At 40.7% G+C, this 22,032-nt stretch overlaps 1 protein-coding gene across 1 annotated transcript in view; it reads left to right on the forward strand.

The window, feature by feature from the left end:
- The window catches only part of CCNYL1 (cyclin Y like 1), a 31,569-nt gene extending 11,769 nt beyond the window's left edge, over positions 1-19,800 (forward strand). Inside the window, exons 2-10 of the mRNA XM_065638307.1 lie at positions 378-452; positions 2,344-2,378; positions 4,073-4,173; positions 5,241-5,276; positions 5,955-6,006; positions 8,895-9,014; positions 10,918-11,084; positions 15,008-15,170; positions 18,034-19,800. Coding sequence (XP_065494379.1) covers positions 378-452; positions 2,344-2,378; positions 4,073-4,173; positions 5,241-5,276; positions 5,955-6,006; positions 8,895-9,014; positions 10,918-11,084; positions 15,008-15,170; positions 18,034-18,150 — 866 coding nt within the window. The 3' untranslated portion in view covers positions 18,151-19,800. The remainder of the gene's footprint in view (positions 1-377; positions 453-2,343; positions 2,379-4,072; positions 4,174-5,240; positions 5,277-5,954; positions 6,007-8,894; positions 9,015-10,917; positions 11,085-15,007; positions 15,171-18,033) is intronic.
- Positions 19,801-22,032: the final 2,232 nt, after the last annotated feature.

Raw genomic sequence — 22,032 nt, forward strand, 5'->3', positions numbered from 1 at the left:
AAAGATCAGCAGCTACCCTACCATGACATCCTAACGTGCAGGGGCGCACACTGACTTTTGGAGATGTATATATGTATGAATGTTGTTTTCTGAGATCTCCCTTTCCAGACTGTTTTGATGGAAACCGTAAGCTGCTTCAGAGTTTCATGGCAGTAGGAATAAGTCCACAGGCTTTTTTTTTTTAAAGGGGAAAATGTCAGATTTTTGTTTATCTTGGCTAAAGTAAGGTTTTGCTTTAGAGAGACAGCCCAATCTATGTGTTTCTGATCTTGTGTCCATCACTGTGCTCGAGCATTTTAAGGTTGGGTGGGAATTGTTGCACTAATAATACTCTTCTGTTAAATGTGTCTCCTTTTTTTTTGTCCTTTGTGTTTCAGATTTAGCCTTGGAATCTAATCCATCTGATCATCCCAGAGCAAGCACAATTTTCCTGAGCAAGTCTCAAACAGATGGTAAGTTTTTTCCAATTTAAAAAAAAAAAAGACGGGAGAATACCTGGAAAAAGACTGCCTGTTTTAATATACAGCTCCAGAGAACTTAAATGACTTTAATTCTTGCGAAACATAGGATTAATAATTTGTGTGTTTACACAGAAATGTGTTTGTAGTCTGTTTTATTTAACACTTAAAATCACTTATTCTTCTACATGCTTAAATATCAGGAGATTTCAGAGTCTGGATCCTAGTGGTCTGAAGGAGCAAGGCTTTCCTCACTAGTGTAATTCAAGCTTCAAGCAATGACCAAGGACTCCTTTAAAATTTGCTTTAAATTAAAAAAAAAGAAGAGGGGGACAGTTTTCTATAAGGAATAATAAGCCCAAGCCATCAGTCTGTATTAGGTGCTTTTGAATATGTTTGTTTAAACTGAGTAGTTTTAGTAGCATAATTATTCTTGAATTGTGGTTTTAATTACATGCATGTATTGTGATTTTCAGTTTCTTTGCAAATCTTGTTTACTTAATGAAAATAGTTTTGAACAATTACTATAGCTTGTGCATTCTGAAGTGCTGTTAAAAAGTAGAGGGAGTTCCACATCACATAAATAAAAAAAGAATTCTCACGATAGTAAATTTTGAAGTTGCAAGTAAAAAGGAGCTCAAGATATTATTTTAAAAATGCTTCTGTTCCTCTTGTAGTTGGTTCTTGTTTGAAGAGGTGTTTTTTCTAATACACATTTCACTTGAGGTTGGATGTGTTGATGGAGAGCTGCAGCGTGTCTTCTACCTGGGCATAGCTTTGCCACAGAAAAGCAGAATTATTTGGACGTGTTTTTCAGTTGCAGACCTGCTATTCAGAGTTTTATGGCAAGTAGTAAAACGGTCAGTTGTATCAACAGCAGTTGGTCTGCTAGGTGAGATGATAACTATTAAACTATTCTCTGAAATTTTTATTAGCTGGATGAGTTGGTTTTTAGAGGGTATTTTTATGGACAAGCCAGAAGAATTTATTTTCTAATTTTACTGGATCTTCTTTAGTTAACCTTTCATAGAAGTAGTATAAATGAATATCTGTAGGTTCTCTCTCACTGAGATGTTATCAGGATTGAGCTTTGATTTATGCAAAAAGACCAAAAAAAAAGTAGACACTCTCTTCCAATTGTTATTTTTTCTAAATATGTAAGAGAATGTGTCCTGCCAACAAGTGGTAATGATCCGAGGTCAAAACTTTGTAGGAGTCACCTGTCCAGGCTGGTCACATTTGTGTAGCTTTCTGCACGTATGCAGCTCTCAGCTCTCCTTTAACAGCACCGTTTTACTGCTGCTCTTACCGCTGGAAGTTAAACCGTACAATCTTTACACAGTTAAAAACAATCAAATAACATGGTTGCTGTTATATGATAAATAGGCTTAGCTTGTGCCAGCATCTTCTGCATAGTGAAATACCTTTTAACCTCCTTCTGTCTGATAGGAGGAGAAAACACGTGTGTGATGCTGGGCTCCTCACTTCCTTGTGTGACTTTGGCAGGTTCAGTGTGGGAAGATTTCACTTCTGTTTGCTTAGTGGTTGCTGTTGGATGTTGGACGTTGTCTGTTTGAACTACCTGAAGTCATCCCGTTTGTCGTGATGCATCTTTTCCAAGCTGAGATGTTTTTTCCTTGCCGCGATGGGTAGAAGTAGTTCCTAAATGTACATGTGGATAGTTGGAAGGAGTATGTAGTTTACTAGCTTGACAAAAACTGAGTATTTTTCCCTCAAACTACTTTTCCAGACACATAAAGTCAAATTTGATATTTTTAATACTCATGTACTTTGAAGACTAGGTTAATAGTGTGACTTTATGGAATGTAAATTTGGATCGTATTTTAGAAACCTTAAAGCTCACATTCTTTCATCCTCTTTCTAGTGCGAGAGAAGAGGAAGAGTAACCACATCAATCATGTAAGTAAAACAAATTCTTAGTGTTCTATAGAGATAATATTAGTATATCAGGACAAATTCAAGAAACAACAGTTGCAGTTCTAGGTATATAGTCCTACACACATTTCAAATCCTCCTTAGCAACATAAAATGGAATTATCTTTGCCTGTCTTTAAAAAATAAGCCAAGTGGGCACAGTATCACAGAGCATAGAATGGCTGGTGCCAAAAGAATAAGAATGGATTTTTTTTTGTTGTATCAGTCTTGAGCATTTCAGAACAGTAAAGGAGAAAATATAAGTCAAACTGCCTACATTGTTTTTTTAAATAGAAATAAAACTCTATTAATTTCTCAGCTGACAAGTCTTAAATGACATGGTGTTTGAGCACCACTACAGGTCATATTGTAAGAAATGTATACGGCATGAAGAGAATGAAGAACAAGTATTGTCATCAGCATGATAAATGATAATACATTAGTTTTAAAATATGAAAATATGCGCTAAGCTTCTTCCGCAAATATTAGTTGGTTTTGACACTTCACCTACCAAAAAACTGTACAAGAAAGATGCAATGTCATTAATAAGTGGATAAAAATTATTGACTAATAAAGCAGGAATGGAAGTTATTAACACGAAGCTTAAAACATACTGTCTAGCGGAAGCATTTACTGATAAGTTACTGGTAAGATAATGACATTTCAAGTCTGTTGTATTTAGTATGATTATGGGGGATAGTTCTTTTTTTTTTTTTTCTTCTTCTTCTTTCTCTTTCAATTACAGTTTCAGCTCTAGTCTGCCAGCACCAAAGTGGTTGTTTTTCCTGGCAAACTTCAGCTAGAATGAGAGAAATTCTCAGACAGCCATTGAGTGAAGAGTGCCAACATTCTCATATGGAACGTTTTCAAGTTTTTAGACAAGGCATTTTAAAAGATTCTGGTAAAAACTAATGAACCTTGAATTGCTTGATCAAAACTCCTCCCTCAATTCTGACATCCTAGGTCCAGTGCAAGACATTCTCTAAAAATGCTCAGAGAAGCCTGACTTAGTTTTATATAGGAAGATTTCTTACAGTATAAAATCTACAGGATTAGGATAGATGATGGAACACATCGCTAGCTCAAAGTAGTAAAAGGATGGGTAGTAGTAGTAATTTTATTTCCAGATTCCAGACACTAAACAAGACCTGAGTGAAGTGAGCAATGTCAGGGAGAGGTTTCTTTTTTCCTAAAATTTAACAAGACGAAAACCCAAATGCAAAATTGTCTTTACAGGGAATGATACTGGATAACCAAAAAATGCAAAGGTATAGGATATGAAAGAAAGGAGAAGATTATGGCATCACAGGGAAATGAAGTACATCATAGAGAGGGAAGACTGTGCCCCGAACTGGCAAGAAAGGAGTGGAGGAGAACTGAGAAAATCGGAGGACTTGCTGCTTTAGCTGCAGCTAAGTCTGCTGAAAATTGCTTATCTAAAAACATGTTGTATGTTACAAAGGATGATTTATAAACATATCTTACACAAAAGGTATCCTCAAGAACTTTATGGCTATGGTTTTAGCTTACATAGCAGGAGCAACCATCTCCAAAGACCTCCTCTGCAGTAACTACTTGGGGTATAAAGCCAGTATTTGGTGTGGCAAACAAAGCTTACAGAATCCCTCTTCTTCAATGTATTTATCTTCTTTATTTTTTTTTTTTTTTTTACTCTTAAGGTTTCTCCTGGGCAGCTTACGAAAAAATACAGCTCGTGCTCAACAATATTTATAGATGACAGCACCGTCAGTCAGCCCAACCTTAGAAGCACAATAAAGTGGTAAGAGCCATTTGTCATCAACACGGGGCTGAGGAGCATTGCGAGGCTTATTTGGGGTTTTGTGGTGGTCTTGTCTGTTCCCTTGAATGAGAGGAGCACAGCTCTGCTGATTCAGATTTTCAATCTAGGAAAACTTGAAATGGATTTGGTATGGAATTGCAGGAAGAGTTTGCAGGACTGTTTGTTACTTGCCAGTGGTATTAGTCTGCCCTCTAGTTGTGGATAACAGTATGTTGATGGCATTGGTTTTCTTAATAGTTCTAGCCTTTCTTTTTCTTCGTATACTTGTTATTTCAGGCAGGTGAACTTGATAATTATTTCGTCTTCTTGGTTCTCCCATGGAAATGGCTGTTTGACCTGTTGTTCTGGGTGCCACAGAGACAGTTCTTTGTGCATAGATGATACCAGCTGAGAATTGAGAATTTTACTGTGCTTGAAGGGAATGTAACACAAAGTAGCTTCAGGCCCCGAAGGCTTTACTGCTCTAACACTTAGTGGAGTTTGTAAATGTTTAAATAGATTTGTTGCTTTCAAATTGGTTTCAAACAGAGGTATCTAGCATGCCGCATCTCCTTTTCTAGAGAAAAAACCTAAAGGATAGTGCTTGTGCCATTTCAAAGTGGGGTACAGCTGGTATCGTTATTGTTGTCTTTACAAAGACAGGTCTTAAATTAGACAGCCAGAGATACAGAGTTAAAACGTCAACAGAATCTCTGCAATGGTGTATGTAACATCAGTTAGAACTTTTATTATATTTTAATTGTGAATAGTCCGCACTTTCAATAAATGTCACTTAATCAGGCAATGGAGGTGCGTGTTTAAAATGTGTTACAATATTTGTGGCACAAATATCTGTACAATAAATATAAAAGTAGTTTGGCTATCAAATCTGATTTGGCCAGTTTCTGTTCAGGCAGGTGAATACCACAAATGAGACACAGAGTATGTGAGAGAAAACCAGTTCATAATGGGTTCTGGACACTTGGCCCCAAATAACAGCTTCTGCAGTGGAATAGTGAGCACAGAATGTGCATTGTTAAATCTTTTCTTTTTTTTCTTTTTTTCAGTGTAACATTAGCAATATTCTACCATATAAAGAACAGGTGAGTGAACATTTTTTTTTCTGAAATATAACAGCTTTCTTTTTTGAGCCAGGGATACGGTCTTGGTCACTTCAGTGACAGCTTGTACAACTTACAGGAGTTGAAAAATTCAATACTCTGTGCTGTATCTGTTTCCTCTTTGTACCCCCTTTTGAGCCAATACAGAAGGGTCAGTAATACACCCATCCAATGGCACGTGCTTCATTGAGAATGAAGCATTAAAAAATCAAAACAGGGAATGAGGAGTATACACTTAACTCACCACAAATCAGCCTTTGAACTTTGCACAGCATTTCCTGAATACAGAGGTACAGATGAGTTTTGATGGGTGAAGGAACACTGTCCCATGTACAAATAAAAATAACCCTTGCCATTATAGCTAGTTACAGCGTATGCTTCAAAGTTACAGCTGCCTTTTTTGAAATAAATGTTATTAATGAGACAGTCTCACATTTTAAGGGAGACCTGTACTAAGCACAATATGAGAACATGGATAGCTATTCATTGTTTAGCTTCTTAAATATTCACTTGTAAGATCTTGTCATTAAATGCTTTGCAAAAATACAATATAACTTCATACCATATTCTAGGCAAAGCTGAGCTAGAAAATACGTCCCTTTATCCTCTCTAATGATTAATACTTTTTTTGTTGCTAAAACAAGGATTTTTACTTTGTAGAGATTCTGACAGATCATTGGATATTTTTGATGAAAAATCTCATCCTCTCACAGTAAGTGTAACTTTTCGATCCTCTGAATGTGTATCAATATACATACCCTGTTTCCCTGAAAATAAGCCCTACCCCAAAAATAAGCCCTAGCAGGATTTTTTCAATATTTTTGAGAATGCTCAAAATATAACCCCTACTCCAAAAATAAGCCCTAGTTACAGTTCATAACAAAAGTCCATTTAAATAGTGTCCAGGCAGCTATACATGTAAAAAAAGTAAAATTAATTGGCGATAGAATGCAGCAGGACAGACTGACCCTTCACCAAGAAAAGCAGACACCTGACAGACAACTGCAGACATGAGAAATTGGGGCCAATGGTTCTAAAGGAAATAGAGTCACAAGAAATTCACGATGGAATTCAGGGTTTGGAGACTTATGATGATGCTCCAGAATGTGATGACATGACTATATTTGAATAAATGTTGATTTTTTGTTCAAGAATGAATGTAGATTGTTGTTCATGGAAAAATAAGACATCTCCTGAAAATAAGCACTAATGCATCTTTTGGAGCGAAAATTAATAGAAGACCCTGTCATATTTTCGGGGAAACAGGGTATCTTGTAACACCTTGATTTGTACTGTGTAAGTCATAAAAATGTCTTAGCACTGGGTCACAAGCAAAATTGATCTTAAACTGTATCTCTATATGTAAAATACAGCGCAGACAGTGTCCTCCGGACTTCTGATATCGGGTGGATCGTGAACAGAACCCAGTCTTTCTGAATGTTGCAAAATATGTTTGGTTTTCTATGCTTTGAATATAAATAGAAAGCAAACAGGTGCTGGTTTTTGCATAGTTTATATCAGAACTTTGTTTGACTCTTTTCCCCTCTTTAACACTACTTTAATTATTTCCTATTTATTTAGGAAGACATGGTTAGTAGATATGTGCCTAACCTTTTAAATGACTGCAAACAGGAGAACATAAAACGTGAGGCATCACACAAAGGAGGAGACAGTGAGCCAGGTCTTCAAAAAACCTGAAAGGCTAAATTTTAAAGCAAATAGGCTTAATAGTGCTTGCAGTAACCGCAAGGAGCGTTCACATGTGATTTTCATGTGCCTGGTTCTGCTGCACTGTTTTAGACAATCTTTACGATGCAAAACCTCATGGTACAGACAAGCTCAAGAGTGGAGCATGTGCTTTTTGTGTCTGGTTTGATCACCATGAGCTCAATGACTGTCCTACAGAACCACTTACTTGTGGATTTTTTTTCATTTGAGATGTATTTAGCAAAGCTCTAGTGCCTTTGAAAATTCAGTTTGCTCTGGGGCTTAACTGAGTGAATGCAGCTTAATCTATCTCACAGATTTGGCTTAATAAACAGTTTTTAATAAACAAATAGATATTTTGTTAGTTTCATCTCTAAACATGACCCATTGTGCTAGGAATTACACACTTGAACACATACAACTCTTTACTCAATAAAAATAATGAACTTAAGGAGATTTCTTGTATGGACTGCAGCACTTCAAGAGAAAATCCTGGTCCCAAACTGTTTGAACTGCCTGAATTTGTTGTTTCACATTGAAAATTATTTATGTAAGATGAACTCCATCAATTTCTTTATTTAGCAACCTGACATCTTTCAATCCTTTCATATAGCCCACCTCCTATTTAATGAGTACGAATAGAGGAAAATCACTGGTTTTTAAGGAACACGTAAAGGTCTGTTGTATCTCACTGCAGAATACAGCCAGAAATACAGTAAGGCTGTATGTCTGCTGCTGAGGGGAAAGATACAAATGGCTTGTTAGTTTCTGTAGCAGTGGGGTTTCCCTGGGTACCTACAGTTCCTTTCAAAGGTTAATTAGCTGGAAGACATCTATACACACCTTGTCCTGCAAAGATTTGGCTACCACGAGTCCAAATCCATGTTACCTAATAGCACAAGTAACAAACTTCAAGTTGCCAGCATCACAGGCCTTAGTCACAAATACCAGTCCAGTCCTTTCCTCCTCAGTTCGTCAGCAAAAATGTTCTTCCAGCTGTGCTTTTGTACTGCCCGTAGCACAGGAATTACGCCGGGGGATCCTGCCCAGTTACTCCTGCCGTTGCGTGCCCTCCGCTGCTCACTGCTGTAGCAGGAGGCTGTGTCCAGAGTTAACTGTTCTTTCACTGTACTTGGCACTGTTACCTGCGTATTTTAAACTACAAAACCACATGAAAACTTTGGAAGTTTCATCCCTCCAGGAAGCGTGCTGAGCATCAGAATGGCTGGGGGAGAGGGTCAGAATTCTCATTTTAGGATTGCTTTGGACTGTTTATTTGTAAGCTTTTCTTCTCCCCTGTATTTAGAAAAAGTTTCGCATCGTGTCACAGTTAAACCTAGCTGTTCATTAGCTTTGTTGCCTTTCTGGAATCTCTCAAGAACGAGGCCTGTGAAGACACCGTACGTTACCTTCCAGTTGTACCTGTGATAGAATTATTGATGTGTTCTTCAGCTCTTCCTCAGCTGGAAGGGGAATCTTGTGAAGTCTCTTAATGTTGCCTTTTGAAGAGCCAGTGTTTCTCTGGTGTGTATATGTTTGTGATTTTTCTTGCAGGGATAAACCTTTTTTTTTAATCTCTTTTAGTCTGTAAAATGTTCCAAGGACAATAGTTAGCACCTGTAGTAACGATGGTAGTTCATGCTCTTTTCCATTAGCCTTATGGATCAAAAAAGTGTTCAAACCAAACATATTGTCAGCTAAAGCGATTGTGTTTTGTTTGGAATATTCAGAGTATCGCAAGTCTGCTTGCTTCGTTCAGGACATAGTTTTGTTCTGTGCCAGGGAAGGGCTGTCTACACCTCTGCTCAGTGAGGAGAAACAACCATGTGTGTCTGTTCTTTGAAGTCAATATTAAGCAAGACAGATTTTCAGTAACTCAGAACTTTCTTTCAGCGGGAAGAAGTTCCAGATGACTACTACAAGCATGACCCTGATCACAAGCACATCTACCGGTTTGTTCGGACGCTTTTCAGTGCCGCACAGCTGACAGCTGAATGTGCAATAGTGACACTGGTAAGAGATGCTGGAACTTGAGCTTTTGGAAGACTTTTGTTTTTTTCCTCAATGAGTGAACCTAGGCTGAACTGACATTTAGATAGTTACGATATCTCATGAAACCTTGTTAATAATGAAGATACTGTGGAGGTGAGTTCATTAGAGAACATTACTAAATAGTCACAGAAGTGGTTAACTACAAAGGAACTTACCTTTTCTATGTATTAATATGTAATGCTTAATTATTTGTCCCATGGAACATTGTTTCATAATGCATAACTTGTTGAAGAAGCTTAGAAAGGCAGAACAGTGGGACACTGTACACATTTGGGTATAAAAAGATCAGACACAAAGATGTATTTTATTTCAGTTGTGTGGAGGGGAAAGTGGGAGTTTTGAGCTCACATTAACGAGAACAGTGCAAGTAATACTCCCCCGTAGGAACTCCAGAAGATGAACTTTCTCATTATTATGGCCTTCAAGCATTGCCACCTTTCTATCAAACTTTTTTTTTTTAATTAAACCAAAGAGGCTACAGCTTTTTTCACCAGGTGGCATGAAGGTACTTGGAACACACATGCATATACATATATGTATACGAAGGGAAAGAAAAAACACAACTTAAAATCGCTCTATTAGACAGTCTCTTAAACTGCACTTGTGTACTAGACTTCAGTCTTCCTTGTGGCTTCTTTCTGAAAAACAGTCTGAAAGGAGAACAGAACTGTCACCAAAAGACAATGTGGCGATTAAGCAAACTCAGCTTGCAGGACTCTAATAAGGAAATAAGTAATTAAAGAGGTCAGATAGTTACAGCTATTGAAACTCTGAAATTAATTTGAGGTTTTTGCTTTTCCAAAGACATGCAAGCAATTTTGACAGACCAACATGAGAGCTAATCCTGGGCAAGGTGGCGTGGCCAGCTGAACTATTTACAAAAAGTAGAGTTTTAAAGTGGATTTTACCACTAGATGGCTCTGTTATTACAGGAACACCTTTAATTCACTTGAAGGTACAAGCAAAGGATGGGAATGAAGTGCAGGGAGACCCCAGTAATAAAGATTGACCTGCCCTTAGACCAGTACAACAGCTTCCTGCACCCACTAGTTTATCTGAGGCTTCATTAGGACCTTGGACTTAATTTAGGGAGTAGAACTTTAAAAACAATCTATATTCAAATTTTAAAGTGTGAATTATTTAGTACATGGATCATTATAGGAGTGTGAAATAGCAGAAAACTTTTAAGGAAGGGACTGATTCAACATCTTTGGGCTGATTTGAGGTTATATGGGAGGAATGAGTAAAAGACCAAGCCATGTCTTTGGCCTTGGGTATCGTTCACTATCTAAGCAGTTGGGGATGTAGATGAAAGCAGAGGATGGGCTGTAGGTGAAGGAGTGAAGCCTGTTCCTTACAGGATAAAGCAGAAGTAGCACTATAACACCTTTCATTGTGGAAAGATAGCAATTAATGCATCTTATCCCATGACTACAGAGCTCCGTGCAGGTTTTAGCACTGTGTGTTCAGCTACAAGTGCTGAACTGTCACCGCGACGAAAGGCTGGGGTGATACTGAGTGACTTTCTGTCCCCGACAGGCCCCAACAAGAACCCGTCAGTGACTCTGTGATGGACAGAACCCTGCTAGTGTCTCACTGAAACAGCACTGCTCATTGCTCAGAGCTGATTCTTCAGTATCTTTATTGTATACCTTGGTGGTTCTGTTCTTGTATTGTGCTAAAAAATGGAACTTGTAACTCCTGAAAGTTTGCATTCTGAAGTGTAACCAGGAATTACTAAGACTTACTTTGACACACTTAATGGCAATGAGGTAAAATAGTCATATTGAACCGGCATGCTTGCTGCTTAGAACTCAGTGACAGGTCTTAATTAAACACATGAAATTGTTTTTTCTTTTTATAGGTTTATTTGGAAAGGCTTTTAACCTATGCAGAGATTGACATATGCCCTAGTAACTGGAAGAGGATAGTCCTAGGAGCTATTCTGCTGGCTTCTAAAGTCTGGGATGATCAGGCTGTGTGGAACGTGGATTATTGCCAAATATTGAAGGACATTACTGTTGAGGACATGTAAGTTGCAAGGTTTGGCTGATCTGTGGTGTTTGGGTATTTTTTTAGAATGGCAGTTTTTGAGATCAGATTGATAAAATGTCTGGTGCTATGATATACATCCATGACATAGATCTGGTGTCAGGCCTCACTCCCATTTTAACCTGAGAAACTCTGGGTAATCCTACTTGGAGACAAATCTGTATTAATATTTCTACTGACTTGGGTGAGTAACCTCAAAGTTAGATTTTTTTACCTTCTTTCCCCTAGTGATATGTCATGGGACCAGCTGCTTGTTTCCACTAATTTTTTGTATTGGTGTAACTCTAAAGTGCCCAATTGTATAGTCTTATCAAGAGTCTTTCTGGAAAAAAAAAAAAGTTAACTACATTTGTTCCCTCCCTTTTCTGGTTCAGAAATTGAAAAACTGGAAGGTAAGCTGTAACTTGTGACTTCCGTGTCTGCTCTTGTCTATAGCTAAGGCCTAAATATCTCAAGGTCTGAATTCCGAGCCGCTGCTGCTGGCAGACAGGTGTCATTTGTGTTGGAATCTGTGGCTCCACGTGTCACATCCAGCCACTGCTACAGCTCATCCTCACCTACAGCGCTGAGAACAAAATCCTCGATCTTGCTACTGCTTGTTTATGTAAGGCTGTTCCTTATGTATATTCTTGCCTTGGATACAGATTTCAGTTTTTCAGAAGTTTTGGATCTACTCTCTGCTTTTGGTGCACAATTTCTGTGGTTTCAGAGGATGTTCAGCCTTGTGGCTCAGGCTCATACCGCAGGCTGGAGGTGTGTTTGTAGTGTGCATTTGGCCCATTAGATGTTATGTTAAATTGCTTCTCACAAAGTTCTCTCTGAGAACTTGGAGATGTCAGCATTATTGTTCTAATTCTATTTGCCAGCTTGTTTCCCTATTTCCCTTGTTATGACAGTGGTAGAAATGCTAGAAGACTAGCTTAGAAGTGGGCTTTCTGGCCTTAAACTCTCATTTTCTGTGTTTTTGAGTTTATCACACTGTGCTATGATTGGGTGTGTCCAGGCCTATGTAGTAACAGTTCTCGTACGGGAGCAGGCTGAGGTGGCAGCTTGCCCCAAGCTCTCTTCCCTGGATTCAGCCTAAAGCTAACGTTTAAAATGCAGTAATTATTTATCTGGGACTCTTTAGAAGAAGGATTATTCAGTTTTCTTCCTTTTAGGTTGGGGAACAGCATGTCTAAAGATAAGGGACTGTTACCTGCACCAAACCAGTTTTTGTTACTCAAGTTATTTCGCATCACAAACAGCAACAGCAATCACAGTTTTATACATACCCCTTGCCTGGGAGTTCTTTGTCTCCAAATGCAGGGCTGTGCCGGCCGTGCTTTCAGGAAGGCATAATTAGTGATTTTATCCAATGTACATCTTCACTCAGCCTGGCTCCGAGTGCTCGTCTCTCGGAGGAACACACTTGAAGCGTTGCTGCAAATAACTCTGAGATGGCTGAAGTGGGGTCAGCGATGCTGGGAGTGCTGGAGTATCCATCTTGCTCTTTTTGATGTCTCTTCTTCTAGCCCTATTTGGGGCAAATCAAATTGATAGCACTGAAAATATCTGTAACTTGCAGGATGTTTATTCTCTATTGCCAATACTGGGTCTCCTGAAATTGTCAGTACTTACATTTTCAAAGCAAGGATGGTGGTAGGGAAAATAGACTGAATTAGGCTTTTTTTTTTTCCCCGATTTGAAGATGGGATTTTTGTAATCTCATTTGCAATGACTTAGATCTTTGACTTTAGGTATGGGCAGAAACTGTTCACCCCCTTTCTGACAGTGGCCCGGGGTGTCCGTGCCCGGCCCCATACTGCTGCAGCTTGGCAGGATTCACTGCCCCGGGCTGAATAACGTCACCGCAATCAGGGCTTTGGAAAACTGCTTAAAATACTCAGCAAAATTGAGTTGAAATTTTATAAGTCTGCTTTCAATTAATAATTGGTACTATAGTTAATTGTCAGCTTTAGTCGTTCCAATATTTTTTTAACTAGTCACTTGACGGTAGTAGGTATTCTGAATACAAGCATTACTGAGAGAGAACTTGCAAGGGATTTCAGGCCTGGTTGCATTCGAACATTGGAGGTGGCTGGTGATGCTGCCAAAAAACCCACCCCAAGCCCCAGCAGCTCCCCAGCTGACGATTGTTTGGCAGGACTCCACCAGGTAGGGCTCCCTGGGTAGCCCAGCTACAAGGATCGGTGGCAAGTTTTGTTTGTGAATTTTCTGGGCGTTTTCCTCTCGGCTCTACGTATAGAATGGTCTCACTAACCTGAAGCCCTTTCTTATTTGACCGAAGGTGGGTGTTTTACTGAAAGGGGTTTTTCTTTTGGTTTTTGGAGGAGGGTGGTTTGTGTTTTGTTGCAGTTCTTTCTAATAGTAAAAAAAATCAAAGGAAATTAAATTGATATTTGGGAGTCATCCTTTGTCAAAACTTGCTTGCTTTGATGAGATAGAATCCGTAATCACTGAAAAATTAACTGTGCAGCTGCTAATCTTGCTGTGATTGCTTGTGAGGGGACACATGCTGTTCATTCTTTTGGCTACATATATTTGTAAATAAGGCACAGAAAACACATGGGCATTATCCTTTCCCAGGTTTTAAACCACTGTTAATAGACTTGTTAATCCAATGAAGAATTGTATTTTTACACAATTAAAATGTATTAGTGTAGTGAATACAAAAGGGGCAGTGAAGAGTATTTATTCACAGGGTAAATCAAGCTCTGATCAGCTGATCATCAAAACGTTATCTGATTTACATTTCTATAGGCTTATGACCATATGAACAGGAAATTAATTTTGGCACTAGGTTCAATGGTACTCAAGTCTTCCACGCTAGAAACAAGCACAAAGCTGCTATTCATATTGAGACCTGCCATCCAAGACAAGACACAACCTGGATGATTCCTTGATTTATCCCCCCCTCTGATAGGTAAAACATCCATTTTAAAAGCTCCCAAAAAGCAAGAACAGCCTTGGCACTGAATTTGTGCAACTTATCTTCTGGTGTATTCACAGCTGGCCTAAACAGCTGCTAAATTCTGCAGAGATGGGTCGTTAGGGTTGAACTGAATTGCTTGGTTCGGGTAGCAGCAGTTTCTTTTTGGTTAATTTGTAAAACATTGTATTTTCCTCTGTAGACCATCTCCAGTTCAGCTGCCCACAGTACAGTAGGTGCAGCAGCCTTTGTCACGTCCTGGCTTTCTCCCCACTTCCCTCCAAATATTTTGCCCAGTGAAAATAGACGAGTGAGTAAAAAACCGGACAGTGCCCTTTGACATAGTGTTTGTTATCCTGCCTAATGCTATTGAGGAGAAAATTCCTTCTCCCACCTAATGCTGCTTATTTATTTATTTATTGGAGATGAATCCATGTTGCTTCAAGAGGCTTTTTTCTGTGAGATAATAGCAGCAGCTCTTCATAGATCCATTTGTTGCCGTGGTGATCTGCCTACTCCTTTTGTTAGTCCACCTCTACTTCAATAAACCCCCTTCCTGTTATCAGCCCAGTGAAAATGTCTGCAAGTTCTTCAGAGCTAATAAACAGCATACATCATTCCTTTCATCTGATCACTATAGTGTGGGGCCGTAGGAGAGTGAGAATGGCGCATGAATTGTACAGCTGCACTAATGGAACTCCGAAGAATGAACCTCCCCGGTCAGCCGAGCGGGTGCACGACAGGGCACTACCTTTCTCTGCGAGCCGGAGGTGCCAGGACTCAAAAGCTGCACCTTGTTTTGAGCACTAGTGAATGACCTGTCTCTCGAAACTAATAATGCCGAGCTCTCGATGACTATTTCAAAGTTGCTGGGTTGTAAAACAAGCTTGAGGTCTCTTCAGGGTTTTCAGCCGGCTAAAACTATCTTTTTTTTTTTTTCCTTTTGTCTTCTGTCCCTTATGCCTCCTAGGAATGAGATGGAAAGACACTTCCTGGAGCTACTGCAGTTTAATATCAACGTTCCTGCCAGTGTTTATGCCAAATACTACTTCGATCTTCGCTCCCTAGCAGATGACAATAACCTGAGCTTTCTGCTGGAGCCTCTCAGTAAAGAGAGAGCACAGAAACTGGAGGTAATAGTCTGGGACTGGCTGAGCTGGGGACTCTGTATGTGTAGTAAAAGCATCTGTTGCTAATCATATTAAGTGGCGGTTAGAAAAACGAAAAAGCTTTTAGGTTAGCGTATTAAAAGCTAATTTAACCCCTTTAGAACTACAGTTAGCACTTGTAAAACCATGCCTAGGCTAAGCTAGTATTCTGAGGAAAGGAAGGGACAGAGATTACAGAAGTCTAGCAGATCACAAAATAAAATGGATGTTATTTTGCGAACCGTAGCTCACTAGGCTACTTAAGATTGAAAGGATTAGTGTCATATGTAATGGATTGTCTGTCCTTCCCTGGTCACAGTCTGTATTCCAAGCACCTAGAGACAGTCACACTCAGACCTTTCTAAATACTACCAGCTGAAGGTTTCCCACTGCATCCCACTGCACAGCTGCTTTTATATTTAGAGGGAGCGCTCTTACTGCTCTCATGGTTTAATAAACCATTTGTCTGGGGACAGCTGCAGAAATAATGTTTCTTTTTTCGACTTCTAGAACCTCTACCTTTCCAAAGAAATGTTGCTTTCAGATAAACTTTTGGAATAGCCCCTTCTTAGGAGCCCTTCAGAATGTCCAGAGTAGTGTAAATACAGATCACTGGCCCCTTTTGCTCAATGGGAAGGGCTGCCCTTCTCCAAGTCCCTGCAGCCTTCTTTGGTATGAAGGCTCATTTTAAAATACTTGAACGTTTGCAGAGTCAGTCTTTCTTCCTAGTTGTTGGAGATATGTACGACATTTTGAAAATATCTAAATTACCTGGGTTCCCAAGCAAAATTTCTTGTTGGATCAATGCAACCTTTCATCTGTCCAGGTTTAATTGATGACTCTGCATGTTGTTTTGTTGACCTTTCAACAAAGGCGTTACCGCAGGCCCTGTGTACACTGATACCACAGCCCCTTTCAAAGAGGGGTGTGCTACGGTATTCTTGGCTTATATTGTTCTATTGTCCACCCCCAATAATTCTACCAAGTGCCAGGTTTGTGGGTTTTTTTAATTTCATCCCAGAAGTGGCTGAACTTTGGGAATAAGTGTGATCCCTCCTGGTCCTTTGGAATGATAGGTATGACGTGCCTACAAATTCCTCTATTTAAAATTAAGCAATGCAGCTCCTCTGCTTTGTCTCACCCTTGTTGCACTTTAAGCTAACACTGTCACTAATTGTAAATGTGGTTGTAGGGCAGTTCATATTGCACAGGAAATTGTTTACTGAACTGCTCAGTGCCCAGGCATAAGTGGATGATTTACAGATTGTGAGCCTGTTTTGTTTCTTTTTTGCTAGCACTGGGGGCTTGGTATTTAAACCAGAGTCATTTTCAGTGCAGTATGTGATTTTGCCATAATGCATGTATATAGGACATTTTGGTTTTTTAATTCTAAAATGTGCTAAATATTTAAACCATTTGCTAACATTTTTAATTCCACCGTTTGGTTATATGCACACTAGCCATTGGTAGAAGCCTGTACGAAGCAGTGAATTAGTATTCCAGGGATTGAAAACTGATTTACACCATATGGGTGACTGAGGCTAAATACGTCAACACAGGTTGCTTTATGATTGATGTGCTAGCATTAAAACAGGATGGAGAGTCTGTCTGGTCTTGCACTGGGAGCTCAGGCAGCCCGTGTCTCAAAGAATGCCACTCTTGAGCCAAATGCATGCCTCCAGAAGGTCGGCAGAAATAGATGTAAATAATTATTTTAAAATACACTTAGGAGTTTATTCATGCTTGGAGTGCTTTTCACCTTTTGAACTTCGAGAACGCGGGGCTGTGCTGAATGGGTGCTGCCTTAAAGGGAAGGTGCAGGCTTGTAGCTGAGTGCAGGACTTGGAAAGTTCATCTGGTGATAGGTGGTAAATTATTAATGGAAGTACACGTTCAGGACTGAAATTCAGTTCAGCCCTTTTATTACTGGTATCCTTATTTATTTGCATTGGTAATGCCTGAAGGCTCCCATCAGAAATAGGCCTTGCCAAGAGGACACACGGTATTTTCTGGACAATCACGTGTTATTAGGATTTAAATACTTAGGCTTGTTCCTAGAATAGCTGCACCAGAATAAAGACTGCTTGACTAGCTGGATAAGCAGAGCAGAGGCAAGGCTATAAGTGGGTGAAAAAAGCAGTTAAATATTAAGTTATCCACATGTGCTGATATTTAATAGCTGTATTAAAGTGCCATGGCTATTGCCGTGCCATCGAGCAATGGGCTGCCCTCCCATCTTGGACATCTTCAGGCACCTGACCATGTGAGTGGTCCTGGGAAGAGCATGTTGGGGTGAGGATGTGGAGGAGGTAAAGGCAAAACACGTATCCTAGTAGAACTTCAGTTCCCAGGCTCACTTGCACTGAGTGGCCAAGGGCAGAGTGCCCAAGGGAGTGCAGAAACCTTTTAAGTTTGAACCTTTTCTCTCACCGAAATGGCTGCGTGCGTTTTTGTGCTGTTAAAATACAGGTTTTGTGTTGCAGCAGACCTAGCTCCCAGGTGCAATTTTGAACATAACTTCCACAAATTCCTAAGTCTGAAATGGATCCAAGTTTTCCATTAGATAGTGCGACTGGTAAAAGAATGAAGATAGTCTGATAGGGAAACCACTCACCTTCTTTTATGCTTACTTACTGATGGATGGGGTTCTTGTTAGCATGGGGACACACCCCTTTTATATTTTCCTTCCAAAGTAGTTCTTATTTACTGTCATTCTAGGTAGAAAATCTAGTAGCATCACTGCTACAGACTGCCTGCTCTGCTGGTATTATGCTTGTAAAAGCCTCCCTGAAATATTCTAACTCTTCTAATGTGTGCTTTTCATTTTGTATCTGACCATGGTATCCAGGCTATCTCCCGGCTGTGTGAAGACAAATACAAAGACTTGTCAAAAGCTGCTATGAGGCGATCGTTCAGTGCTGATAACTTAGTTGGTATCCGCCGTTCTAATGCCATCCTCTCCTGAGGAGAGAGAAAGGCACAGCACCATGAACCAGCGTCCCTATGAATCGGAGGAATCCCACCACTCCACGCACACAAGCCAGCGGTGATGGCGTCTTCCAGCACGAGGAGGAGAGGGGTGAGCGAGCCCAGAGCTTGAGGAGCATACTTGGTGCAAAAGACAGACAAGACCGTTGTCAAATCAACTCTCTCCTCCTTCTGATGTATCCAGAGGTGCAAAAAACAAACTTATCTCCTTCTCTCCCCCACAGATGTTTGCTTACTATGTAGGCCTATAGCTGTGAACTCTTGAAGTTTTTAATAATATGTAGTTTTAAATTTTAGAATTCAAACACTAACCACATGACTATAGTTACAATGTTCTTCCCTCCTCTCCCCTGTCATCCAGAGTCTTGCTGCATTTGTATTTCAGGTCAATGCAGTGCTAACAAAAAAACAAAACAAGACATGTGACTCTTAAAGTATAAAGCCACTTTGGAGCTGAAAACAGTAGCATAGACACGTGTTGATGGCTTTTCCCTGGTTTGGCTACTAAAAGCTGCTATTTTTGGTGATCTGTTCATAACCAAGAAGCTGCCCAGCAGGAAGGGATTCCAACTCTGCACCCACAGTGTCACTCCAGTAGAGATTGGCAAAAGACTTTGAATGTTTTGACTGGGGGCTGAGATATGGTTTTATGTATTGTTAAAATGTATAGGGTCCATGCTGCATTTCTTGTGAATTATGGTGCTTCTCTCATTTTCTAAGACTTAAACTGCTCTGGAAGAGATGCAATCTGTGTGTTTTTCTGAGGCATTGAATGAGAAAGTTGGCCTGGAAGCATCATCACCATCCCAACCAGTGTAGCAATCCAGTGGTGAATGGCGTGTGTGCAGCGCTGCTTCTCCGAGTTCTACTCCAGGTCTCTTGTGCTCTAGCAGTGGAGTTCCTAAAGCTGACAGTGTGCAACCATCTCGCTCTCCTTGGGGTTTTGATTCCTGGGAGGGATTTACATTCATAATGAGACAGTAATGGGTTTGAGAATTCATGACTACCTAATATGGTAGATTGAAAAATATTGTGTTCAATGGAGAATTATCAAAAAGCTTTCTAGAAAACCCTTTTTTTTTTTTTTTTGTTTCCAAAATGAATTTTATCTTGTGCAACTACTCTAGAGACTTGGCGTTTACTCTTTGTGAGCCTTTGGAATGGAGCTTACTTTCAGGCTCTGAAACTGAACTCTAAACAGGATAAGTATTATTAGACTCTTCCTGTTCCAAGTCTTTGTAGTATCTTCCCTTCTTGGATCCAAATAGATTCTAGGCAGTTTGTCCTAGGAGCAGATCTCCCTCCGAATGGCACGGGGTTTGTGCATTTCCTCTTCCAGCCAAGGCCCAGAAACTTACACTGAACAGCGAGTCTGTCTGTCTGTCTGCCTTTGAGAGCGGGGCTGGCTGAGTGTAACCCGCACTCTGGCTGCACTCAGCTCTTACAATGATGCATATAATCTTTTTGCAGTATGCAATTATGTCAGCCCCCGGCTTCCAAATCATGGAACTTGGCACTTCAGGTATTGATCACAATTCAATTTTGAAAATAACGCTACATCTTCAGGTGGTTTTCCTTTCTCATGTTTGTATTAAAAGAAAAGCTAATAAACTCTATTTTAATTAAAGTTAAAGGTGAATTGTGTGTTTTGTACAGCTGTCTGATTTCATTCCCCTTCACAAGATGTGGTGCTTTGCAGCTTCTCTCAAGTATGAAAAAAGAAAGAAAAACCCCAGGGGGGTGCCTGTACCAGCCCTTCGCCTTCATTTTCTCCGAGGAAGTTGTGGGGCAGCTGTGAGCTGCAGGCCTGGTACAGCCTTGTGCAGCTCCGTGGCTATTCCCGCTGGCCCTTTGGATTTAGAATTTGACTCAGGCTGCCCAAATAACCACTTACCAACAGTTTCTTTGCACCTAAATGGCCTTTAAGTAGGGCCAGTCTCTCTGGAGGTCATTTGATGTTTTTTAAGTCCTCCCTTGAGGAGCACTAAATTGGAAACTACAAGTGACCAGCTCCTGGATTGACTTGTGACCTAATTGCTAATGAGCTTTTCTTTCCTTAGCACTGCCAGGTGCCTTCAGCTTTGTGGGATGGGTCTGGATGCGCTTTGCTGACACATCTGCTTCTGCAAATGCAGCCATTCAGCTGCAGGGTGCTCGGTACAAACTTGGGGCAGAAATTTACCTTTTTTTTGCCAAATGAGGTGGAGGCTCCTCCTGCTGATCTGGACGGCAAGTGAATGACACCTCGAGCTGGCGGCTGCTTCTGCAATGTATCCTGCAGGAGCCTGCTGCTGCAAACTTAATTTTACCCTGAACCTTAACTGGCTTTAGTGTGACTGTAGCATCGCTCAGAGCACATTGTCAATAGCATTTTGATCCATTCAGCAGATGCTAAACAGGGCTCAGCTACAACTCCTTAAGCAAAGAAAAAGAGCAATTCCATTTAACATTTAACACTCTGGTCCCCCTAAAGGAGCTCGATTCTGGAAAACACAGTGGAGTTCTTAGGTAAACAAAAAGTAAACCATACAGCTCCCTTTTGAAGGGACGAACAGTGATAGTGTTTCAGAAGGAATTACATTTAGATGGTTCTGCAGGAAGATTAACTGAAGGAGGGGGCATGCCCTGTAACTTGCACTATTCTTCATATGCTGGCAGCACTTTTCTTAAAAAAGGCAGAAGAAAAATTGTAGTTAGAATACCGGAATTAGATTGTTACCTACCACTGCTCACGAGGAAGAGGATTGATGTACCTTGTTTCTCTTTACCCAATGGCTGAATAATATTTAATCTACGTTGAGGTGGCCTCTGCCTGCATTCAGTTCCAGGGCAGCACTCTCCATCTGGCAGTAAATACTGTTTGCAGAGACAATAACGATGTTACACCCCAGCAAGAATAATGTGAGCACCAACAAGAGCAACAGGAGCCTCATGTGTTAGTGGTCAGCAGGGGCAGGGGAGTCAGGGATGTGTGTGTGGGCTACGTGATGCCCTTGGGCTTCAGCAGCCCTTCCCTCTGTGTAGACGACTGTATGTTTTGTTTCTAAGGGAATTTTATGAGAACTACTCCAGCCTCGGTTTGGCAGTTAAGAGGACAGGCACTTCAGGGGAGGAATAAATATCAAGACCATCACTTCTTGATAAGAGTAAAGGCGTCAAGCATAATCTAAGCAAGCCGGAGAGGACTGAAGAGCAATTGAAGCGAGAGCTTGCACAAGGGGTGGGCAGGGTGAGCTGGTGTGGGATTTCCCACAGCACAACAGGGCGGCAGCACTTGCCGTAACATTATCTGGGAAAATGACACTTGCACCAAAAAAGTTGTTTGACAATATACAGTGAATTACAGGGTGCTGCCAAAGAGACGGTAGTGTGCTCACTAACACCCCCCCACACCCCACCCCTCATTGGCAAGCTAGGGCAAGAGCATTTAACTGGCTGAACATGGGCTTATTTGTCATAGGATTAGAAAAGTTTCAGGCTGCCTTTGTGGACAAGGCCCACTTCAGCTTCTGCATTAAAGCCTATTTGAGAAGCCACATGGTCCCCATGCTGCCAGCCAGTCGTTCCCCATGTCCCCAGCCTGAAATTGTGCTGCACCTGCACTGTTCAACCCCAAGGAAGCCAGTGACTGCTCTGAGGATGGCCTAAGGTGACCAAAGGGGACACAGGGCAGGGGAGTGGCACGAGCATTAGGCTGGGCTGTGCGCGCCCACGCGTGTGCTCACAGAACAGTCCTGCAGGTGATCAGCAAACAGCTGCCTGCACTAATGGCCCTTCCCTTGCTCCAAAACAGGGGCTCGAGGTGGGTGGGGGTGCCTGCCCTCCCAAACTCCTATTTACTGAGGAGCTGAGGACACAG

The sequence above is a fragment of the Caloenas nicobarica genome, chromosome 6 (genome assembly GCF_036013445.1).
Source record: "Caloenas nicobarica isolate bCalNic1 chromosome 6, bCalNic1.hap1, whole genome shotgun sequence".
In the NCBI taxonomy this organism is placed as follows: domain Eukaryota; kingdom Metazoa; phylum Chordata; class Aves; order Columbiformes; family Columbidae; genus Caloenas; species Caloenas nicobarica.